The 19,222-nt window shown below is 38.6% G+C and overlaps 2 protein-coding genes across 23 annotated transcripts in view; one reads left to right on the top strand and one right to left on the bottom strand.

Annotated features, from left to right (window-relative positions):
- SOX6 (SRY-box transcription factor 6) overlaps positions 1-15,012 on the top strand; it is a 381,588-nt gene extending 366,576 nt beyond the window's left edge. For 21 of the 22 annotated variants that reach the window (XM_084521857.1, XM_084521855.1, XM_084521866.1 and 18 more), the window contains one exon: positions 8,077-15,012. In XM_084521857.1, the coding sequence (XP_084377983.1) occupies positions 8,077-8,380 (304 nt within the window). In that variant the 3' untranslated portion in view covers positions 8,381-15,012. Of the gene's footprint in view, positions 1-190; positions 4,628-8,076 lie in introns of those variants that run through there. The other variant, XM_084521868.1, reaches the window with a different exon arrangement.
- Positions 15,013-15,324: 312 nt separating this feature from the next.
- Positions 15,325-19,222, bottom strand: part of LOC311437983 (uncharacterized protein) — a 415,393-nt gene continuing 411,495 nt past the window's right edge. The window contains exons 9-11 of the mRNA XM_084521887.1: positions 18,770-18,888; positions 18,159-18,264; positions 15,325-17,606 (exon numbers count right to left, since the gene is read on the bottom strand). Coding sequence (XP_084378013.1) covers positions 17,558-17,606; positions 18,159-18,264; positions 18,770-18,888 — 274 coding nt within the window. The 3' untranslated portion in view covers positions 15,325-17,557. The remainder of the gene's footprint in view (positions 17,607-18,158; positions 18,265-18,769; positions 18,889-19,222) is intronic.

Below are 19,222 nucleotides of genomic sequence, written 5' to 3'. Positions count from 1 at the left end.
ACTCTTTCATAAGACAGACTAAAGGTAGCAAAAGTCTAGTGAAACAACTGCACCATAACTGATTTCTCTCTCTCTTTTTTTTTTTTTTTTTTTTTTTTTTTTTGCGTGTGTGTGTGTGTTTTTTTTGTTTTGTTTTAATGAATTCATCTGTGATGCTCAACGCTCTAACAATGTTTCTGGTGGTTTACAGAGAGTCTAAAAGCTGTCTCCACTGCCAGACCTTCCAAATTCACAATGTTCTGCTTATTTCTCTAATCACAATACTCTCCTTTTGTTGGGTACTTTACTACCAGATAATTGACCTTGACGTCGATTATGTGCCCTCACTTTTGGCTTGGGATGCAGAACTCCTGTTGCAGTCAATTATTTTGTGGTACAGCCTGCAACAATGTGGGCTCTTTCTTCAATCAGTAAATAGAAGTGTTTTTGATATATTGAAATAACCTTCCAGTCTACAATTTTAACATTGTTTTTTGTTCTTTGCTCTAAGGGAAATTGTTGACTAATAGGCTTCCATCAAAATTGTACTTAGAAACCTAAATAGAAATCTGAATTTATACAGAACATAACAAATTATATTCAGATTGAAGAAATGAAACACTAGTTTATGTCTTCTAAAGCAGATTGACAGACCAAGTCATATCTGTACAAGAAATGCAAAAGAAATGCCAAAACAGCAGTCTGGAAAAACTGAGAATTGTTTGCTAATTCAAAACAGTATTAAGTAGTACCATTTCATATATCAGGACTGATGGCTAATATGGAGGTGAGTGTGGAGGACAGATTCAATAAAGTTCTAAAGCAAGTCCCTACACAAGAGTGATACTGTGAATTTTCAAAAACAAAAACAAAACAAAACTAACAAAACAAACAAACAAACATAATAAAATCTAATGAAAACAAAACTGCTGGTGCAACCAGAATTTAACATCTTCCTTATGTATCAAAATCTTTGCACGCGTACTGTGTTGCAAAGGACTATACTGGAAACAATGTTTTTTAGATTTGAAAGTAATGATAAAAGGTGTTTGAAGTCTACTGGATGTGTTTGATAAAGGTGAAATGAGATCCATGTTGCAGTTCAGAATAGATATAAATTTTGATAGTGGGAAAACACACTATGATTTCTAGAAATATTTTCATGCTTTTGTGTGACTTCTCACTATCACCCAAAATTTCTTTTTACCTTAAAGAAACAAATTAAAACAAAGTTATTGGAAGATTTGCTTTTTGAACTGAAACATAAAACTTATATGTCATCATTTATTTCAGAATAGTTCACTGAATACTAAGAAGTAGCATTTCATCTGAAGCAGATTAAGTGAAATAAAGTAATTGGGCCTATCAACTTCTTAAACTTACTTTTTCTTGTGTTTACCTTTATATATCACATAAAGCATCAGTTGGAATAGTTTTCCTAGCTGACCTTGTGCACCCATCATTTTTCCACTCTTTTGATGGAACAAACAACATAAACCTTCCTTCAGAACGGTAGCTGTGGGAGCTGAGATGCAGTTTCCTTTTCAGAATGAAATGGGACACAAATATGTTTTTTAGGATTGAATATACTTTACATTTACAGGAAATATTTCAGCATACAATAGAGAATAAAAGTATGAAATAGACTGTAATGAAATGTGCCAAGTGCTTCATGCTACTTGAAGTCCTACTAGCCTGCCTGCCTGCCTGCCTGCCTGCCTTCCTTCCTTCCTTCCTTCCTTCCTTCCTTCCTTCCTTCCTTCCTTCCTTCCTTCCTTCCTTCTCTCTTTCTTTTTCTCTTTCTTTCTAGAACATATTGATTAAGGTGGGAATGGGTATGCTAAAATGGCAAAAACTTATCCTCACAGAATAAAAAACAGGTCAGATGTGAAGAGAAAGATAGAAAGACAGACAGGTATCTAGAGGAATCTACAAATAGCAACAAAAAGTATTTTTTCTTATTTGTGTTTGGTGTTCTCTTACACCAAATGTACATATACTGCTGTAGTAATCCAGTAAGGGCTAATTTCTATCAGATCCCTATGGTTGAACCATTGGCTAGCATACAATAATCCTCCCATGTGTATAATTAATACACCCCCACAAACAAACAAGAAAAGAGTTTTATGCTGCTTAAACTTTTAAGATGCAAAAAGCTCATGCTGCTGACTTCAGTGAGCCACATTCTTTGATAAATATTTGTAAGACGCAGAAAAATTGTTTAGTGATTCTCAGTATACAAAGCAGATAAACTTTAAAATAAAGTAGAGAAATAAGGTAATGAATGGCAAGGCTCTGGTCACATTTTTTTGAATAAAAACTTCCAGAGAATTGAGTGAGAGTGGAGATTTCTTGGAATAAATTGGGCGGGAAATTCATGCTTTGGAGACAGACCAGCAAAACTCTATGTGCTGTCAAATATTTTAAGTAACGGAGAGGAATTGAACACGTGCATAGGCCTTCTATTGCATCCTTATATTAACAATTTTTTTTCCAAATTAGGAAGACAATAAACTTAAATAATTCATATTTATGTAACTTACAATTTATGTTCCATTGTAATTTTTCTAACACATAATTAAATGTAAAGAAATGGAACATATATAAGCCTTAAATTCAGACATTTTAAGTCAAGAGTTTGTCTTTTGTTGCCTTGTCTTATGAAAAATAATTAATTTCTCAGTCATTTTTAATCTAGTTCACTTTAAATAGGAGTACATGATATATGCATTTCTCTGCAAAATGATGTAAGCAATAACATTTTTGTGTTTTACCAGTGTAAGATGTTTAGAATAAAGCCTTTATAGTGTTTATAACTACTGTACACATATGTAGTCTGAATGTTGCTAGACTACAGTTTTGAATAAAGCTGTAATATTATATTCCTGTAGCTTGAACTTAAAGTAAGTACACAATGGGTACTTTTGTGAGATTTACTGTTATTTCATTCCTTACGGAGATGTAAGTTTCAAGGTTGTGTAGCATAGAAGCATTTTCTTTAATGCAATTGATTTTGCTTCAGTCATTTAAACAGCTGTCAGAAAATAGTTGGGAAGGGATCAGAAAATGATGGTAATTTGCCAATTTAAATGTTTATCTAGTGTTGCAAAATTCAAAAGCAGAATTTTCTCTTAATGCCACAAACTTGTGAGCAGGTCAATTGATCCAAAAATTTTCATGTTACCTTCTCTCTTACATTTACCTAACTATTTTGGGCCAGATCCTTTTTATCTGGGGCCAGATCTATGGCCCCAGACTGGATGGACATGTTAGATGGACACGTCTCTCTGCTGGCAGAGCAGAGAGGCAGGAGACCTGTAGTAATTGGCCATCAGAGGATTTCCTTCGCAAAGAGGAGATGATGGAGACAGGAGTGGTTTGAAGCCAGGGTATGTAGCCATGCATCACCATTGCTCACAGATCTGAAGAGATAGGAAGATTACTGTTGGGTTTTGGAAATCTCAGCCGGGCAGAAAAAATCCTTGAGTGGACACTGTAACAATGTGCAACTGAGCTGAGCTGTAACCTGTAGCTCTCAGTAAAGCTTGTTTTTATGTCCTCTCTCCAAGATCCTCTGAAAGACAAAACTCCGCCTAGATTCAAGGATTAAACATGTGGAATTTAATGTTATTAAATATACAACAAAAGTGAATGTCTTTAAGAACTACAAATAAAAAAAAAAAAAAAGGCCAGAGTAATAAATTAGAAACTCCAACTCTCCTTTTCAAGAACGAGCATGGTTAGACTAAAAATATATGCTCTTTGACTTCTGTGCCCTGACAAACCCTGTAGAACTTAATTAACTAAAAAAATGACAACACTCATCTCTAGTAACATATATAATCCATATAGTTTCTTGTATCTTAATTATGGCTTTCTGGGATGTAATGCAGTGACTTAAGCAGAATTTACAGTGACAACGTGATCACCCCTAAATGATAAAGGCTCAAGTTAGAGGTAGGTGCCCAGTTACTGGGCATGTACGGTAGCCCATGGTTAAGTGCTCGCAAATGTTCACTAGCAAGTGAGTTCAAGTTTGAGATACTTCCCATTTAGGTGGTACAGTTAACACTTGTTTACAGTTCTATAGTAAGATAGAATAATTTCAAGTTCACAGTTATTACCCACTCCACAGCAGGCATGCATACCACATTTGATTTTTGTTTAACATGCTAAAAAGAGCTGTGTTGATGAATGACAAATTCAGTACGCCTTCAACTTTCCTGTTATACCAATCAAGTTCTCTACCAGTTAGATTCACTCTATCATTTGTCATATATTTAGTGCAGTCTTAATTAAAAGGCAGCTCTGTAAATTCTGTTTCATTATGCTAAGATGACCTGCTCCCTTTGAACTTTGAAATAGGTCATACTTAGACAAATGTACCCCATCCCATTGAAATGTGGATATGCAAAAAAAGTTTTTCTCACTTGATAAACGTTTATAACTTGATAAACATTGATAAGGAATATATGAATTTCCTCACTTAGTGTAAAGCTTGATTCTGACAACTTATGTATATAAAGACAGTTCACAACCCTGTCCTAAACATTTTTTTTTTCCTTGTTACTGCTTATAAAAAGACACAGAGTTTCTAGGTTGGAAGAGACCTCAAGGTCATCGAGTCCAACCTCTGACCTAACACTAACAGTCCCAACTAAACCATTTCCCTAAACTCTACATCTAAACGTCTTTTGAAGACTTCCAGGGATGGTGACTCCACCACTTCCCTGGGCAGCCTGTTCCAGTGCCTCACAACCCTTTCAGTGAAGAAATTCTTCCTAACATCTAACCTAAAACTTCCCTGGCTCAACTTAAGCCCATTCCCCCTCATCCTGTCACCAGGCACATGGGAGAACAGGCCAACCCCCACCTCGCTACAGCCTCCCTTGAGGTACCCATAGAGAGCGATAAGGTCGCCCCTGAGCCTCCTTTTCTCCAGGCTGAACAAGCCCAGCTCCCTCAGCTGCTCCTCGTAGGACTTGTTCTCCAGGCCCCTCACCAGCTTCGTCGCCCTTCTCTGCACCCGCTCAAGCACCTCGATGTCCTTCTTGTAGCAAGGGGCCCAAACCTGAACACAGTACTCAAGGTGCGGCCTCACCAGAGCCGAGTACAGGGGGACGATCACCTCCCTAGCCCTGCTGGTCACACTGTTCCTGATACAAGCCAGGATGCCGTTGGCCTTCTTGGCCACCTGAGCACACTGCTGGCTCATATTCAGCCGACTATCCACCATCACTCCCAGGTCCTTCTCTGCCTGGCAGCTCTCCAACCATTCCTCTCCCAGCCTGTAGCTCTGCTTGGGGTTATTGCGCCCCAGGTGCAGGACCCGGCACTTGGCCTTGTTAAACTTCATGCAGTTGACCTCAGCCCATCGGTGCAGCCTATCCAGATCCTCCTGCAGAGCCTTCCTACCCTCAAGCAGATCGACACACGCACCTAACTTGGTGTCATCTGCGAACTTACTGAGGGTGCACTCGATGCCCTCGTCCAGATCATCGATGAAAAAGACATTCTATTAAAAAAAAAAAAGGGGGGGGGGTGGACTTGTTTAATAGGGGGGAGGGGAACTAGGGTTCTGATCCATAGTATATGTATATCATCTATATCATCTATAACAGATATCAGTATATCATCTATAACAAAAGAGCAGCTTGCACTCGATCATTCTTGAGTATATTCTACATCTCTAATCCGAAGTGTTGTAAAACCAACTTTTCTCAAAACATCTTTTAGCATTGATCCTGTGGTGTTCTTTGATGAACACCTAAGGATTTCTTCTTTTGCAAATGTGTCTATTCTAAGAAATATCAAAACAACTAGCATTTGTTGGACAGACAGATTGAAGAAAATTAAGTGTATATGGCTCAGTGACAAATATGTAGAATTTTTCTGTTACTATGTGTGGTTTCTTTTTCCTTTGCTTTGTGGAAACAGTCACTAATGTGAAAAATTTCTGGGTCTCAAAGTTTGTGGAGGTACCTGTAGGTTTTTAACAGTAGTAGTTTATATGCCTGACAACGTGCAATCTTAAAACAGAAATGTTCCCATGTGAGGTAGGTGTTCAGTTTTATGGATAAAGTTTTGAAAGATGTTTGCAGCAAATCACTTGCAAGCAAACGCATTGGCTGAAAATTGTTTTCACAGAACATTTATCAGACCATTTAAAAAGTGAAAATTTAGTGAAAAATCCCTAGCTGTTTGTAAATCATCTGCAAATCATCATTTGCAAACAGGAGTATAATGACTGTGTCAAATGAATTACCACGATGTTTTTGCTCACTGCTAGCCAGGTGTACCATACTTATACAACAGATGTTTGAATTTCTCAAGCTGTGCAGAGGCTTTAAGAGGCAGGCTAGCAGTAGCAGCAATGAAGGTAGTACATAATGCTATTTGAATATTCTCTTAAACAAACTGTTCGTGATTTGACTGTCTCTATTGGTTTCTAAACTTTGGTTTCCCAGTAACTCTGTGACATTTATCAAAACTGAAATTTGGTCAATGAATGATAAAGACCCAACATTTAGGGTTTTGTAAATAAAATGTATATTATTTGTGTCTTGATTTAGCTATTGATTAAGGATTTGTGAGAGGCTGGTTTATGCAAAGCGTATTTTTATCTCCTTTTGAATTTTAGCATGGAGTAACACAGTGATCAAGAAGCAAGAGATTTGTTAGACTATTCTAACACATCTGATGCTGTTTCTCTTGATGAAATTGTAAAATACAGAGATTTCTAATATTTGGTCAATATTGCTCTAAAGAAGGTTGGGAGACATTGAAATATAAGATGAAAATAGACATGTACGTCCAATAATCAGTCAATAGTAAAACAGAAATTTCCAGAGCACTGGAGTATTTCTGGTACTGGAATTTGTCATATCTAAAGTATGACATTGATTCTCTTCCTCTGGACAAGTTACATTCCTTCTTTTTCTCTCACCTTTACTCAAGGTAATGGTCCAAAAATAACAAGAGAATACTTGGAGGTGTCTTTTAAAATAGGAACTGTGTTATTAATTAATCCAGATGTAAAAAGTCGATTTAATTAATTCGTGGCCAATAAAGGCTTGACCATGTAAGGAGTTCAGCAACCTGACCTTTACTCAGCAAAGCAGTTGAATATATGTACATCAGTGTAAAAAGAGACATTGCATCATTTTTAACAGTTGAACTATGTACATGCTATAATCAAGCTTCTGTTGAATTGCTTGACTGTCAGTCAAATCTAGCCTGTTCTAGTCAAATCGTGGTGTGGATCCAGCACGTTAAAAACATTATAGACAGACAAACAAACAAACAAAAAAGAACATTATATGGTACAAAGTTCTACATCAGCAGCTAAGATGTACCAAAAGCAGAGGCAGTGCACCCTTAATTGAGTGAAAGTTAATCAGATCTGCCATGGGATCCTCAGGAATGTTTTGGTTTCTGCAGACTGTTAATTACCATACAAAAAAGAGTACTTGTTCTTTTTCTGAAGTACTTGGCTTCAAAAACTCAGTCCCAAATCCCAAAGAACAAATGTCATTCTGATCATGGATTTGAATAAAAATCAAAAGCCAGAAATAAAATATCAAAAGTATTTCTAAGTGATGTAGGAGTCTATCTAGCACTTAAATAGTAAATTACATCCTTACAGATAGATAGACAATGTTACTTAGTCACCTGTGTGCCATTTAGGCACTTACAAATAATCTAAGGTCCCATCATAACAGACACAAAACAAAAGCTCTTGTCAGGAGTTTGGAGGATGTAGATTTTGGATGCCAGATGTTTGTTGCAGCAGTTAGGTATCACACGGGCATCAAAAGTCTTTTGAGGATCTCTGTCCAAGTGCTACTTTGCAGTATGGTATAAATAAACACACAAAATACATGAACAAATCAAATTCTGGTAGTTACTAAACAGTTTACTCTCCAGTTGCACCTGGGGGGAGCTCAGGTGAACCAATACCATACAGGACCAGACTGTGAACCCCAGAGGAATGCATGCAGCCCTTGTAGGAAACCACCTGCTTTGAGTTGGACTTGCAAAAAGGCATCCCTCCTCCAAACAGAGGTAATCACGTTCCCATCTTGCTTTTCCTTCCAGACAACAACCTCAAATTCCAATCACCACGGGAACGGGGGTTGTCTATCCTGGTGCTATTACCATGGCAACTACCACACCATCACCTCAGATGACATCGGATTGCTCGAGCACCTCTGCCAGCCCTGAGCCCAGCATCCCCGTCATTCAGAGCACTTATGGTATGAAGACGGACAGCGGAAGCCTTGCTGGAAATGAAATGATAAATGGAGAGGATGAAATAGAAATGTACGAGGACTATGAGGATGATCCCAAATCAGACTATAGTAGCGAAAATGAAGCCCATGAGGCAGTCAGTGCCAACTGAGGAGTGTTCACAGAATTAAAGTACTCAGACTCACTTGGGTTTTTTTTTGGATTTTTTTTTTTTTTTGAACAAAAAGTTCTTAAAGAGCCTGCATGCATGTGTGGCTCCTACAGTTACATCAGCAGAATGGTCTTAAATGTTTCTTAACGTGTGAGACAGATTGTTTCCCTAATTTTTCATGAACTTTTTTGTTTTGTTTTGTTTTTGTTTTATTTTTTTTTAATTTAGATGAAGACATATATTAAATATCAGACATCAGGACTTGAAAAGTTATATGAATCGATAGCTGTCTTACAAGTCTTACCTTTTGTCTTTTACCTTTTGGATGCTGATAAAGGTTTAAGTTACTGTTTTAGATGGGGGTTATACATTCTCACTCAGGTATGCTGTGCCAGCCTACAGGTTGTGAATGTGTTTTTATTCTGGATTATTTTAGAAAACAAAATTGCAGTTTTCATATTGTGAAACAGAACAAGTCCGCAAGTGTGCACATCTGTGCATCATAGCTCATCTTTAAAAAATCGTCTCTGAATTCCATTTTTTTCCATATGTATAGCTGAACTTCTGATGTGCCAAACTTTTCATAACTTTTGAATCTTAACATTTAAAAAAAAAGTCTTAAAGGAGACACTGTAAAGTCTTAGACAATCCTTTGGCATCTTAAAAATATATATATATAAAACCTAATTTTTTTTCCAGAAAATGGTAAAGTACTCAGGAATCTGGAGACAGGATATTCTTAAGTAGTGAACATGGTTGCCATAGTGCATGTGCCCAATTGCTTTTGCCTCTTGATGCCATTAGTGTGAAATTTTAAGTAAGCACAAAAGAGCGATCACCAGCTATGGACAGGCCTGTCTTAGCAGTGTGAGGCCACCTCTGACTACATTCTTTACCCCTTTGCTTTTAACCCTTGCATTCAGTCTTAACACATTTTCTCTTAAATAATTTATTCATTCCAGAATGTCAAGGGTCCAAATACTTAATATTTATTTTTAAAAGTACTGTTGGTGGCATTACACTTGAAATTCCTTATTAATACTTTTAAGAGTGCTTTCTTTCTCTTCCCCTAAATTACACAGGTATATGAAAATAAAAGTGCACCTGCTACTAAAATGAACATGACATTTATGAATGAGATATTCAGTTGTTTCCATAACACTATATGTTCAAGGAGCACTTGTAAACACTCAGCCTTTTATAATGCAAAATAGAGTACTTATATATGTACATACAGTACAAATACTCCTAAACTTTGTGTTTATAGTTATAAACCTCTATACTTAGAAGGACAGCAAAGGCATATGTAAAATCCAAATTGCACGTAGAGTCCACCATGATGAATTTTTCGGGCCTGTAGAATCCTGCAGTGAATCATGGCTCCATATCTCACGTTCCTATTGTCACCTGAAGGAACTATCTGCTACCTTGAGTATTTATGCAGTGATTTATATGTGAGACTCCTAGTGGGAGGGAAAAGCCACAAAAATATCTGGTTTGCAAAGCTGCACATAAGGTGCATCAAAAATATTTATTAAATATTAGTCATGTGGAAATGCGAGCCAGATCTTATTGCACGTTTCTCAAGTGTTTTGGGATCTTTGGATGTAAGGTGCTACACAAACTAAATTTTTTAAAATTTGTATTACTACTGGAAACAATGCAATTGCTAGAGAAAATTCTGGGAAATGTACAGGAGAGAGATTGAAAGGCTGAGAGTTTGTTAATGTTCAGAAATGTCTAAGAAATCGCCTTTATTTTTTTCCCTCACATTTTGCTCATGTTCATAAATACACCACTGTATGTAATATGCAGAGTGGGCCTAGTGAATACATGTGCTAAAACTCCTCATCTCCCTCAGCTTTTAGTTTGAATTGGATATGTTCAGCAGGTCAATGATAAATTCAGACTCAGGCTGAGAGGTATGAGTGGGCCTAGAGCAGCTCTTCTTGAAATATGTGGGAATCTTCCCACAGAGCCAAACGGGCTTCGTTTAAGGCCCAGACAATGAAGGAAGTAATGCTGGTCATCCTCATGCTGTTGTACTATCTTGCAGAAGTTCATGTGAGGTGCAAAGAGAAGATGCTGTATCGGGAGCTGTCAGTTTCTTCATAGCCCCAGTAATACCTCTTAGAGCAGAGCGAGCCATTGTTGCCCCTGCAGAGATCACATTTAGATGTGCGAAAAGAACCCCCAAAACAAAGAAGATTGTTCAGTTTACAGAACAATTTATAAAGATAATGACATAGAAACACAATGGTCAGATTCTCTGACCATTTTGTAATTTGGAGCAAGATGCTATATTTTAAATATTTATTTAAATGTGTTCTGAGTCCATGTCTAACAAGCAATAAACTGGTCTAGCCAAGACTTTAAAGGCATATGCTGTGTCGTTAGCTGGTGAGCGCCCTCTTTAAGCTGGCTAAGGTACTGATAGAAAGTGTTTTTTGTTCTTACAGTTGCTTGGTAATTTGAACTGTTTCTAATACATTCAGCTCAGATTGGGGGGAGGGTATCATTATTTCCTTAAAAAGAAAAAAAAAAAAGGCTATTTATTAATGTCTTACATAATTCTTCTGTTAGAAGTATCTCTCCCTCCCCCCATGTCACTTTTTCTCTCCTGCTCTTTTTTTTTTTTTTTTTTTTTTTTGGTTTTGTTGCATCGGTAGAATGCTGTATTGCTAGCATTGTATTTTATGTAATTATTTTTTTGCACAAAGGCAAACATTTAGATTAGTTGGTTAATTTTTTTAAATTTTATGACCATGCCAAAATAATATTCTGCAGGCTTGTGGAGAACAAAGGACTGTTCTTTAGGACTGAAACTTGATTTTGCTTGTAGTACAAAAAAACACACACTCACAGATGTTGTTTCGTAAGTGTTATAAGCACTGGATATAAATGGTATTTTTTATCACTTCTGACTAATGTGAAACTGTTGTACGAAAACTACATGAACAAAAGTCATCTGTTTCGACTCGTGTGGGCCTGCCTCACAGTTGCCGGATTTGAGTCATTTTTTATGTCTTGTTATTTCATTTATTTATGCAAAATACATGTATGTATGAACACTTTGTTTTAGCTCCAGCCCTGCCTCAGTGCTGATGCTCTCTATGTTAAAGCCACATTCTCGAAAATGACTGGCTGTTCAGGAATCGCCAGCTGGTAAAATTGCATTTATTGGCTGGGGAAGTGGGAGGAACATATTTGAATCTGAATTGTGCATATGAGCATTTTATTCTATTTATTAGCCGACATTGGCTCTAAAATGTCAGTAGAAATCAAGGAAGGACAATCATAAGGATAAAAAACACCATTTTTACTTTATTAATCGGAGCTCAAAACAAAGTTTTTGATGAAATTACCATCTCATTTTAGAATTTTTTTAAATTGTGTAAATATAACATAGGAAATAGAATTTTATTTTTTGTTCATGGATACTTAGTGAAGTATAAGTTATGTATTTACTTTTGTTCTATATCAGTGTATGTTGGTCCATATTAAATGCTGACAAGTCACTGTACCTCATGTAGATGCTGAATTTCCACCCGCAGTGTGAGCGCAGTATTGTGGACCTGTAGCTGGGACAGCAAGTTGCCTCACTTGTGCTCTCACTGTTTTTTGATAGCATATCCCACAAACACAGAATACTTTTTCCTTTCTTAGAAAGTTGATACATTAAACATGCCAAGTTTCTGATACAGCTGATAGGAAACAACAGTTTGTTTTCTGAATCCAAGTAAAACTGATTTAATATTTTAATTCTTAACAAGAATGGCATTTGAAAGTCAAAAGCATATTCCTGGAAAGATTGTCATGACTAAGATGGTCCTTGCAATGCAATCAAGACTTTGTAATATCAAACCTTTATTTTCTACGTTAATTAAATCATACTACTGTCATATTAGGCTATAATACTGGGCAAAAAAGTTCCCACGAAATACAAAGAGGACATATAGAGTTGCTTTTTAACTGTTGTGTTTGAGCCCCCCTTAGTAAGACTGACTGAAAAAAACACCAACTCCATTCAGGTAATGCAAAAATATAGTAATACTATTTTCTCTGTGAACAAACAGTTTATTTAATTAACAATATATAGTCTTTTTGGAAAATTAGCAAATATTTTCAAGAGAAGTACACTCCTGAAATAGTCTGATACCAGCTAGAGTAGTTCACTTCATGTTTGATAAAAACAGGGCTCAGGTTTATGTGGAGACATGACTCAGATGACATGGCCCAGTTCTGGTCGGCACGTGTGCTTGGGTGTCACCATTTAGTTTGTGCAACTGCCTGCTGGGAATACACAGGATCACAAAGTGCTCCTAAATCAGTGTACTCAGGTGCAGCGTGAGGCAGGGGGAGGGCAAAAATGGGATTGCTCCAGGTTGGGAACGCAAAGCAAACAACGGCATTGCAAAGTGTACAGCAGTCAGCTGAGGACAGTTACTGCTCCGAGCATAAACACAACCACCTCCCAGTGCCATCTGAACCATGGTCCTCTCATGGGGTTGGCTTTCCGGATTCAGTTTTTGGTCATATCAATGAAGTGGCATTTCAAAAATCGTTTCCTAGCAAAACATACTACGGGATTAACGCTCCCACCCTCCCCCAGCAAAACACTTACCTACCTGATCGCTTTTAAGCACGTTACTACTTCTGTGGTGGTCACGAGGACCAGTAAAGTGTTGGTGTTCAGCGGGGTAATCTTTGCTGAACTGGTCCACAGTGCGAACAACTGCGCTGGAGATGCGGCCAGCAGGACGTATGATAAGAGTTCTTCATGTTTTTATGAGATGCTGATGAATGGGCTTGGACCCTCTGAGTTTTGCATGCTTTTTTAAGATTCAAGTTGGCACTTAAGCATGTTCTTTTAAAAGAATAATGTTATATGACCTCATCTGATCTTTTAGAAAACACTTTTTTGCTTTAAAAAACAACTTCCCCCAAACCAATTTTTAAATAACCCATTAACATATGTGATTTTTTCTCAAATCAAACTACATTTTTGATATACTGTAATGTACTACTACAGAAGGAAAAAAAAGATATATGTTTATGCAAATACATTTCATTTTAATCCATCGCCCTTTTTTAAGTACCAGATTTGTTGGAAATAGTGACAAAGAAGTATTCTGAGATTTCACACGCTGGGTAAAAAGGGGGTGGGGTGGGGTGAACCAGGCTAAAGGAAAACTTATCAAATTGGTATTTATGGCAATATGAAAGCTATAAAGCAACTTAGTGACATGGCTTGCTTTGTAATTTCCGCTTTCTAAAAACCACAAGTGAGGTCCTTGGTGCTCTTGGAGTATGGGGAATGTGCAAATATTTAACTGTTTGTATGCTGCACATTGCAGACCTGCTAGTGTGCATTCTCCGTTTGTCTTCCTTTGTCATTTGTTTTTTGCTTTCTAGAAAGCAACGTTTTTTTTTCTTGTACCCTTCTTCAGCTTGTAGCAAACTAGAATGCTTAGCATTTATGTTCATTCATTATTGTATTTCCCATGTACAAATTTTTTTATTACATTAAGACAAGCTTATAAGCTGTTACTACATAACTTATCTTACTGTAACTCTTATTTCCTGACATTGTAATTTGTTTGTGATGTATATTGTGAGATTGTACTCTATGTTAATTTAATCAGCACAATTCACTGACATGCTGGACTGACATGCTAGCTGCTGTTTCAAATTGTAAAGTTTGTGTAGAGCTGTTGGGACAACTGAGACTCTCTTGTCAAGGTACTATGCTTTGATTCCTATAGCAACACTGTGGGTGCAGCTCTTGATGGTGAGGGCTGCTTGTTGGGCACCCACTGGCTAATTTAACAGGCAGGTTTTCTTTGTAGAAATTCTATATACAATGCAGGTACCTACCTGGGCCCATGGCCGGTAATTATTTGGGCGTGTAGAGGAAAAACTAGTGTCTATTGCTGCTTTGAATATGTTTTAAAGTCTGAAAATGTAAATAGTTTATCAAAAAAATCTTGTACAGTCCAGTGTAAAGTTTTTAAATGAACTTAAAAGGTTGCCATCACATCTCACACTCTCCTCTAGATACAGGAAGAAAAAAAAAAAAAGAGAAAGAAAAAAGTTTGCTAAGGATATTGAGTGAAAAAAAAATCTGTTCTCAGCAACAACAAAAAAGAGAATAGTTATTCTTAGCTCTGCTTCATTGCATAAACAGACTTCTTGAATTTTGTTGTGCAGTATTGACGTGAGGTAAATTAAATATTAAATAATCTTTCAGTGGTACTTTTAAAAGTCTTCTCCTCCTCTGCCTCAGTTATTAATGGAAAAGACAAAATTGAAAGACACTGTCCATATACAGTATGTTCTGGTGTATGTTGGCACCTTACCTACATGTTTCGGGTGGGGGGGATATTTTTTTTTTTTTTTTTTTTTTTTTTTTTGCACAAGGTGCTTTCCTGATATGTTAAACATGTCATCTTTGGGTGATTCAGTATATGCCATGACAGGGGTTTAGACCCCTCAGGGGAGTGTCTATAAGACTGCCTATTTATGCTCATTTACCTCAAGACTGTCCTCTCTACCCTTAATCTATTCACCATCACTCCATCTTTTGTACTGCTGTTGACACTTACAAATTAAAGATAAATTTTGTTTTATGAGATGTGTGTGTGACTTCTTCTATGCATCCTTTATTGTTCCCTTGACGTTCGCATTCAAGATTGACTATGATGAGCTGATGGAAAGGAAAATGCAACTAGGCCCATTCAGCTGGTCTCCTTTAAGTTCAGCAACTGGAATCTTTCAGCTCTTAGGTTTTCCCCATGCCTTTATATTCTACAAAGGCATTTATCAGCCTCTGACATCCATTAACACCATATGCTGTGAAAGACATGCATGATAACCAACTTAATTTGATGATATTCACTGGGCACCACTGGTTTTGTAAGCAGAAAGTGCTGTTGGTAGCAACATAATCTCAGTAGGATTTTTATTGAGTAGAAATGAGACAAAACTGTTCTCATGTTCCTTCTTTCTTTGCCTTCCCTTTTTCCCCCGCGTATAACATTAAACAAACTAACCAAACTTGACAACAAAAAAACCCTGTAGTTGCCATATTGCCATGTCTGTAAACTGCTACCATTTGTGTATTATGATTGGCTTTTGACATTGTAATTAGTCATGGTTCTCATAGAAAAAGAATAAATTGTGTTGAAGTATACTGTACTATAATGTAACAGAACATTTTGATTGTGCATTACATCAGATTTCAGTCTAGTTTCAGCTATTACACAAACCACCCTGAAACATCTAAGTGGGAAAGAATCCTTACTTCCCCGGAGAGAGCATCATACATGAACTTATTAAAAATGACATACTGCATTATAAATCTGTGTGATGAAATACTTCAGGGTCAAAAGTGGATGGAATGAAGTTGCTGACCAATGTGTTATAATGAATAAATACATAAATATTGACTTGTGCATTTTAAGCTTCGGTTTCTGGTAAGCAGTCAACTAGTTACTCAGTCGAACTGCAACACTAAAGTGCTCTTGAGGGGAAGGCAGCAAAAAATCTGTATTTCTACTAGTTATTATAGAGCAATTTGCACAAGGTGGCAATATCCATGCTGTGTATTTGAAAAGCAGAATTATGGCACTGGACAGCAGTCAGTCCAGCTGAAGCTACTAGAGTCAAAGGCAGCTGGAGAAGAAGCACCATATCATTGTGCCTGGATTTTATTTTAATACGGTAGGCCTGATAGAGGGTTCAGTCCTCTGCTATGTATTATATTGCTCCACTGAAGTCAACTTATGCCATCCCCAATTTAGGTTTTTCTCTGTTTTTTCTCCCCCTGCCTTACTTCACCATTTGTCTCCTTTCATTGCTGGAATCTGCAGCTGTGAGTAATGATCAGTCATCTGGGAAACACCGACTGTGTTCTCCATCAGCTGGGTTGTTACATAGGTGCAATGAAAAGTGAGCTGAGGAATGGCATGCAACGAGTCACTGCTTCCTACAGCAGTAAGAGACAAAATGATTATTTGACAGCTCTAGATGTCAGTCTAAAAAAATACTATCAATTGTACCACACAGGCTGGTGTGCTGTGTCCAGTGTGCAACAGTCTTCTGGTGAAGGTAGCATTGGAGGTCACAGGTGCCCAAGGAGCAGCCTGCCCTTGTGCTGGCACCATGCGGTCTCCTTCCCTCTGAGTGACTTTGCCATGCTGGGTTCTGTGCACCACCCTTGTTAGCATTCCAAAGGGCCCGCTGAGGATTCAGGAACATTGCTAACACGACATCAGGTCACCATGAGAGAAAGCTATCACAGTGCTGGCCGAATAATGACAACGAATCTCAGACCTCAGAGATATACATCAGTTATTCCAGCCGCCGCAGTATCCATGGGACTTCTCTGGCACCGCACAAGTGACAGCGCACAGCCGAGATGAGAACCGAGGTGCTCCTGCTGCCCGGGTCCGTTCTCCTTCCTTCAGACATGGTTCTCCCTCCAGCTGAGCACCCAGACACAGCCTTGGAGCACAACCTCCACTCGCCAGCTGCAGCCACAGCTTTCTCAGGCACCCTTGAGGCTCACAGCAGCCTGGGGGCTTCAGGACTGCAAGGCTGGGCACGAGAGCCCGTCCCCCCGCTGGCTGCCGGGGCTGGGGTTCTGCTGTGGCAATTATTTGCTACTGCAGCAGCCTGACAGCTCGCACAGGATGGGAGTGGGGGGAAACAGTAATTGATTTATTTCTTTAATATATGGTTTACAATAGAAAATATGAGCTCCAGGTTGTGTCTCCAAGCAGTTAATGACCAGCTGGGTTAAGGGCCTTCAAATAGTGCCATTGGTCATTAACTGCCAGGAAGTATCCTTCCTGTCATCTATTATTGCTTAATTGTATCAAGACCCACTACAGTGAAGGACTGTTAAATCTGCAGATTAATTGGAATCTGACCCTTAGTCATTTTAATAATATCAAGGCCGCTGCAGGTTAGCATTTGGGTTCTTGACATGACAGTCCATAACAAATTTCTTCAGAGCTGTTCTGCTTTATATTAATGCCTACTGGATGATTGACACAGTAAAACTTAATTGCCCTGTAGAAATCACTGTGGTCAGTTGTATTATGAACTACTTAGGGCCACTTTAATTTACTTTGACACTGCAGACTTTAAAAGCTTCTCTACTTCTATTAAAACCTACTTAGAGGTCTGGTTGCTGTTGTAGCTCATCAGGAAAGGATCACTCTGCAACAGCAAAAGGTAATTATTAGAGCTTTAAATAATTCTCAAATAGGCAAATTACAAAAGAAACACATATTGATTATTGGGGTATTTTTTGCTACACTTCTGGTTAATTAGTTACTAGCAGGGCATGTAAAGAAGCCAACGCATCATTTTAAATTAGTTTTCAAAAATAGGATGCATGCTCAGAACCTGTAAGCATGACATGCAGTCAGCCCCCTGACTCTTGCATTACCTCTGCAACATCCAGCTTTAATTTTCTGCATGCTGTACCTCACACAGAAGACACATAACTAACCTCCTTTTTAAGTCAGGCTGCACAGGGTTGTATTTGGAAATCAGGAAACAAAAATATTATGCTGTGATACACAATCACATAGCAGGACCCTAGTACCATGCAAGCAGCAAATGGAAAGGTATCTCTGCCTCCAAGACTCCCCCACTGGCTGATAACATCTTTATAGCTGCTCTATGCTCACAGCTAATTAGTCACAAGTAACATGTGACTGCAAACACAGCAACTGTCCCACCAGGTGAGATCGGTAGCCCACCTAGCCCAGTAGTTTGGTGTTCCAGGGTGGCCAACTGAAGCATCTCAGCCTGGCCATTGTTTCTGGCTCGCCCTCTTCTCTCCTTCAGCATCCAGTCATCATGCTGGGCTGCTGAGGGGTAAACCACAGTTAGTGGGGAGCACAGGGGGTGTGTCTGGGCAGGTAAAGTAACTGTGGGTAAAGCAGCAACTAGGTTTGCAGGTTGTCCTGGCAGCGATGGGCCTTGCTGAGGAGTTTTGCAACAGTTCTTAGTTGTGTTTTTTTTTTTTTTTTTTTTTTTTTAATGGAGAGCCAAGGCAGTCAGCCTATGTACAGCTGAAACGCCAAGTCCATCAGGTTAGCTAAAATATTTAGAATGCTAAATTTCTCCCATTTTTGGTAAGATCTGGTTAGACCAACATGCTTATTTCAGAAAATCTGGGGATCAAGGATCTTAATGATCAAATTACTCAATCACAATGAAAGATTTGTTATTCAAACATCAGGAAATCCACCCTTGATGCAAGACTTCAGTCAATTCCCCCTGAATAGCTGCAGCTGCTGGAAAACCAAAAGGGTAAGTGCTATGGAGGCAAAAAAAGAAATCAACCCAAACCACCCAGAACGAAACACTCACTGCCTTCCGCATGTTGAGAAGTCGTGCAGGAATAAAGGCTTTTGGGTGCAAACCACAGTATTCCAGCAGCGTGACTGTAGAGCGCAGCCAGCTCCGAGCTCTGGCAAGTACAAGGCAGGCTGGAAAAGCAGGGGAGAGGTTCAGTAATGGATAATGGTAACGGCCAGCCCCAAGCAGGCTCAGCCCAGGACCATTATTAACAGTTGTCTGACTGCCTCCCTCGTGGCTGAGGGGATGGAGGCGCTGGGCTTAACCATCCTATTCCAGTGCCCTGCCAGCACCCCCAGAGTGCTTTTTCCCTCAGGTTTTGTAGCTGAGGAATCTGCCTGAAATCTCTCTGCCCACCATCAGCACAGCCCCAGGCTGCAGGTGGTGCGTGACACCTGTGCCCACCCATAGGGCTGTGCTGCACAGGTGGTTCTTGTTGGCTACAGGCTGATGTAAAGGCTCACA

The sequence above is a fragment of the Aythya ferina genome (genome assembly GCF_964211825.1).
Source record: "Aythya ferina genome assembly, chromosome: 5".
Taxonomy (NCBI): Eukaryota; Metazoa; Chordata; class Aves; order Anseriformes; family Anatidae; genus Aythya; species Aythya ferina.
Note: the sequence above shows the minus strand (reverse complement) of the source record. Positions and strands in the feature narration are given on the sequence as shown.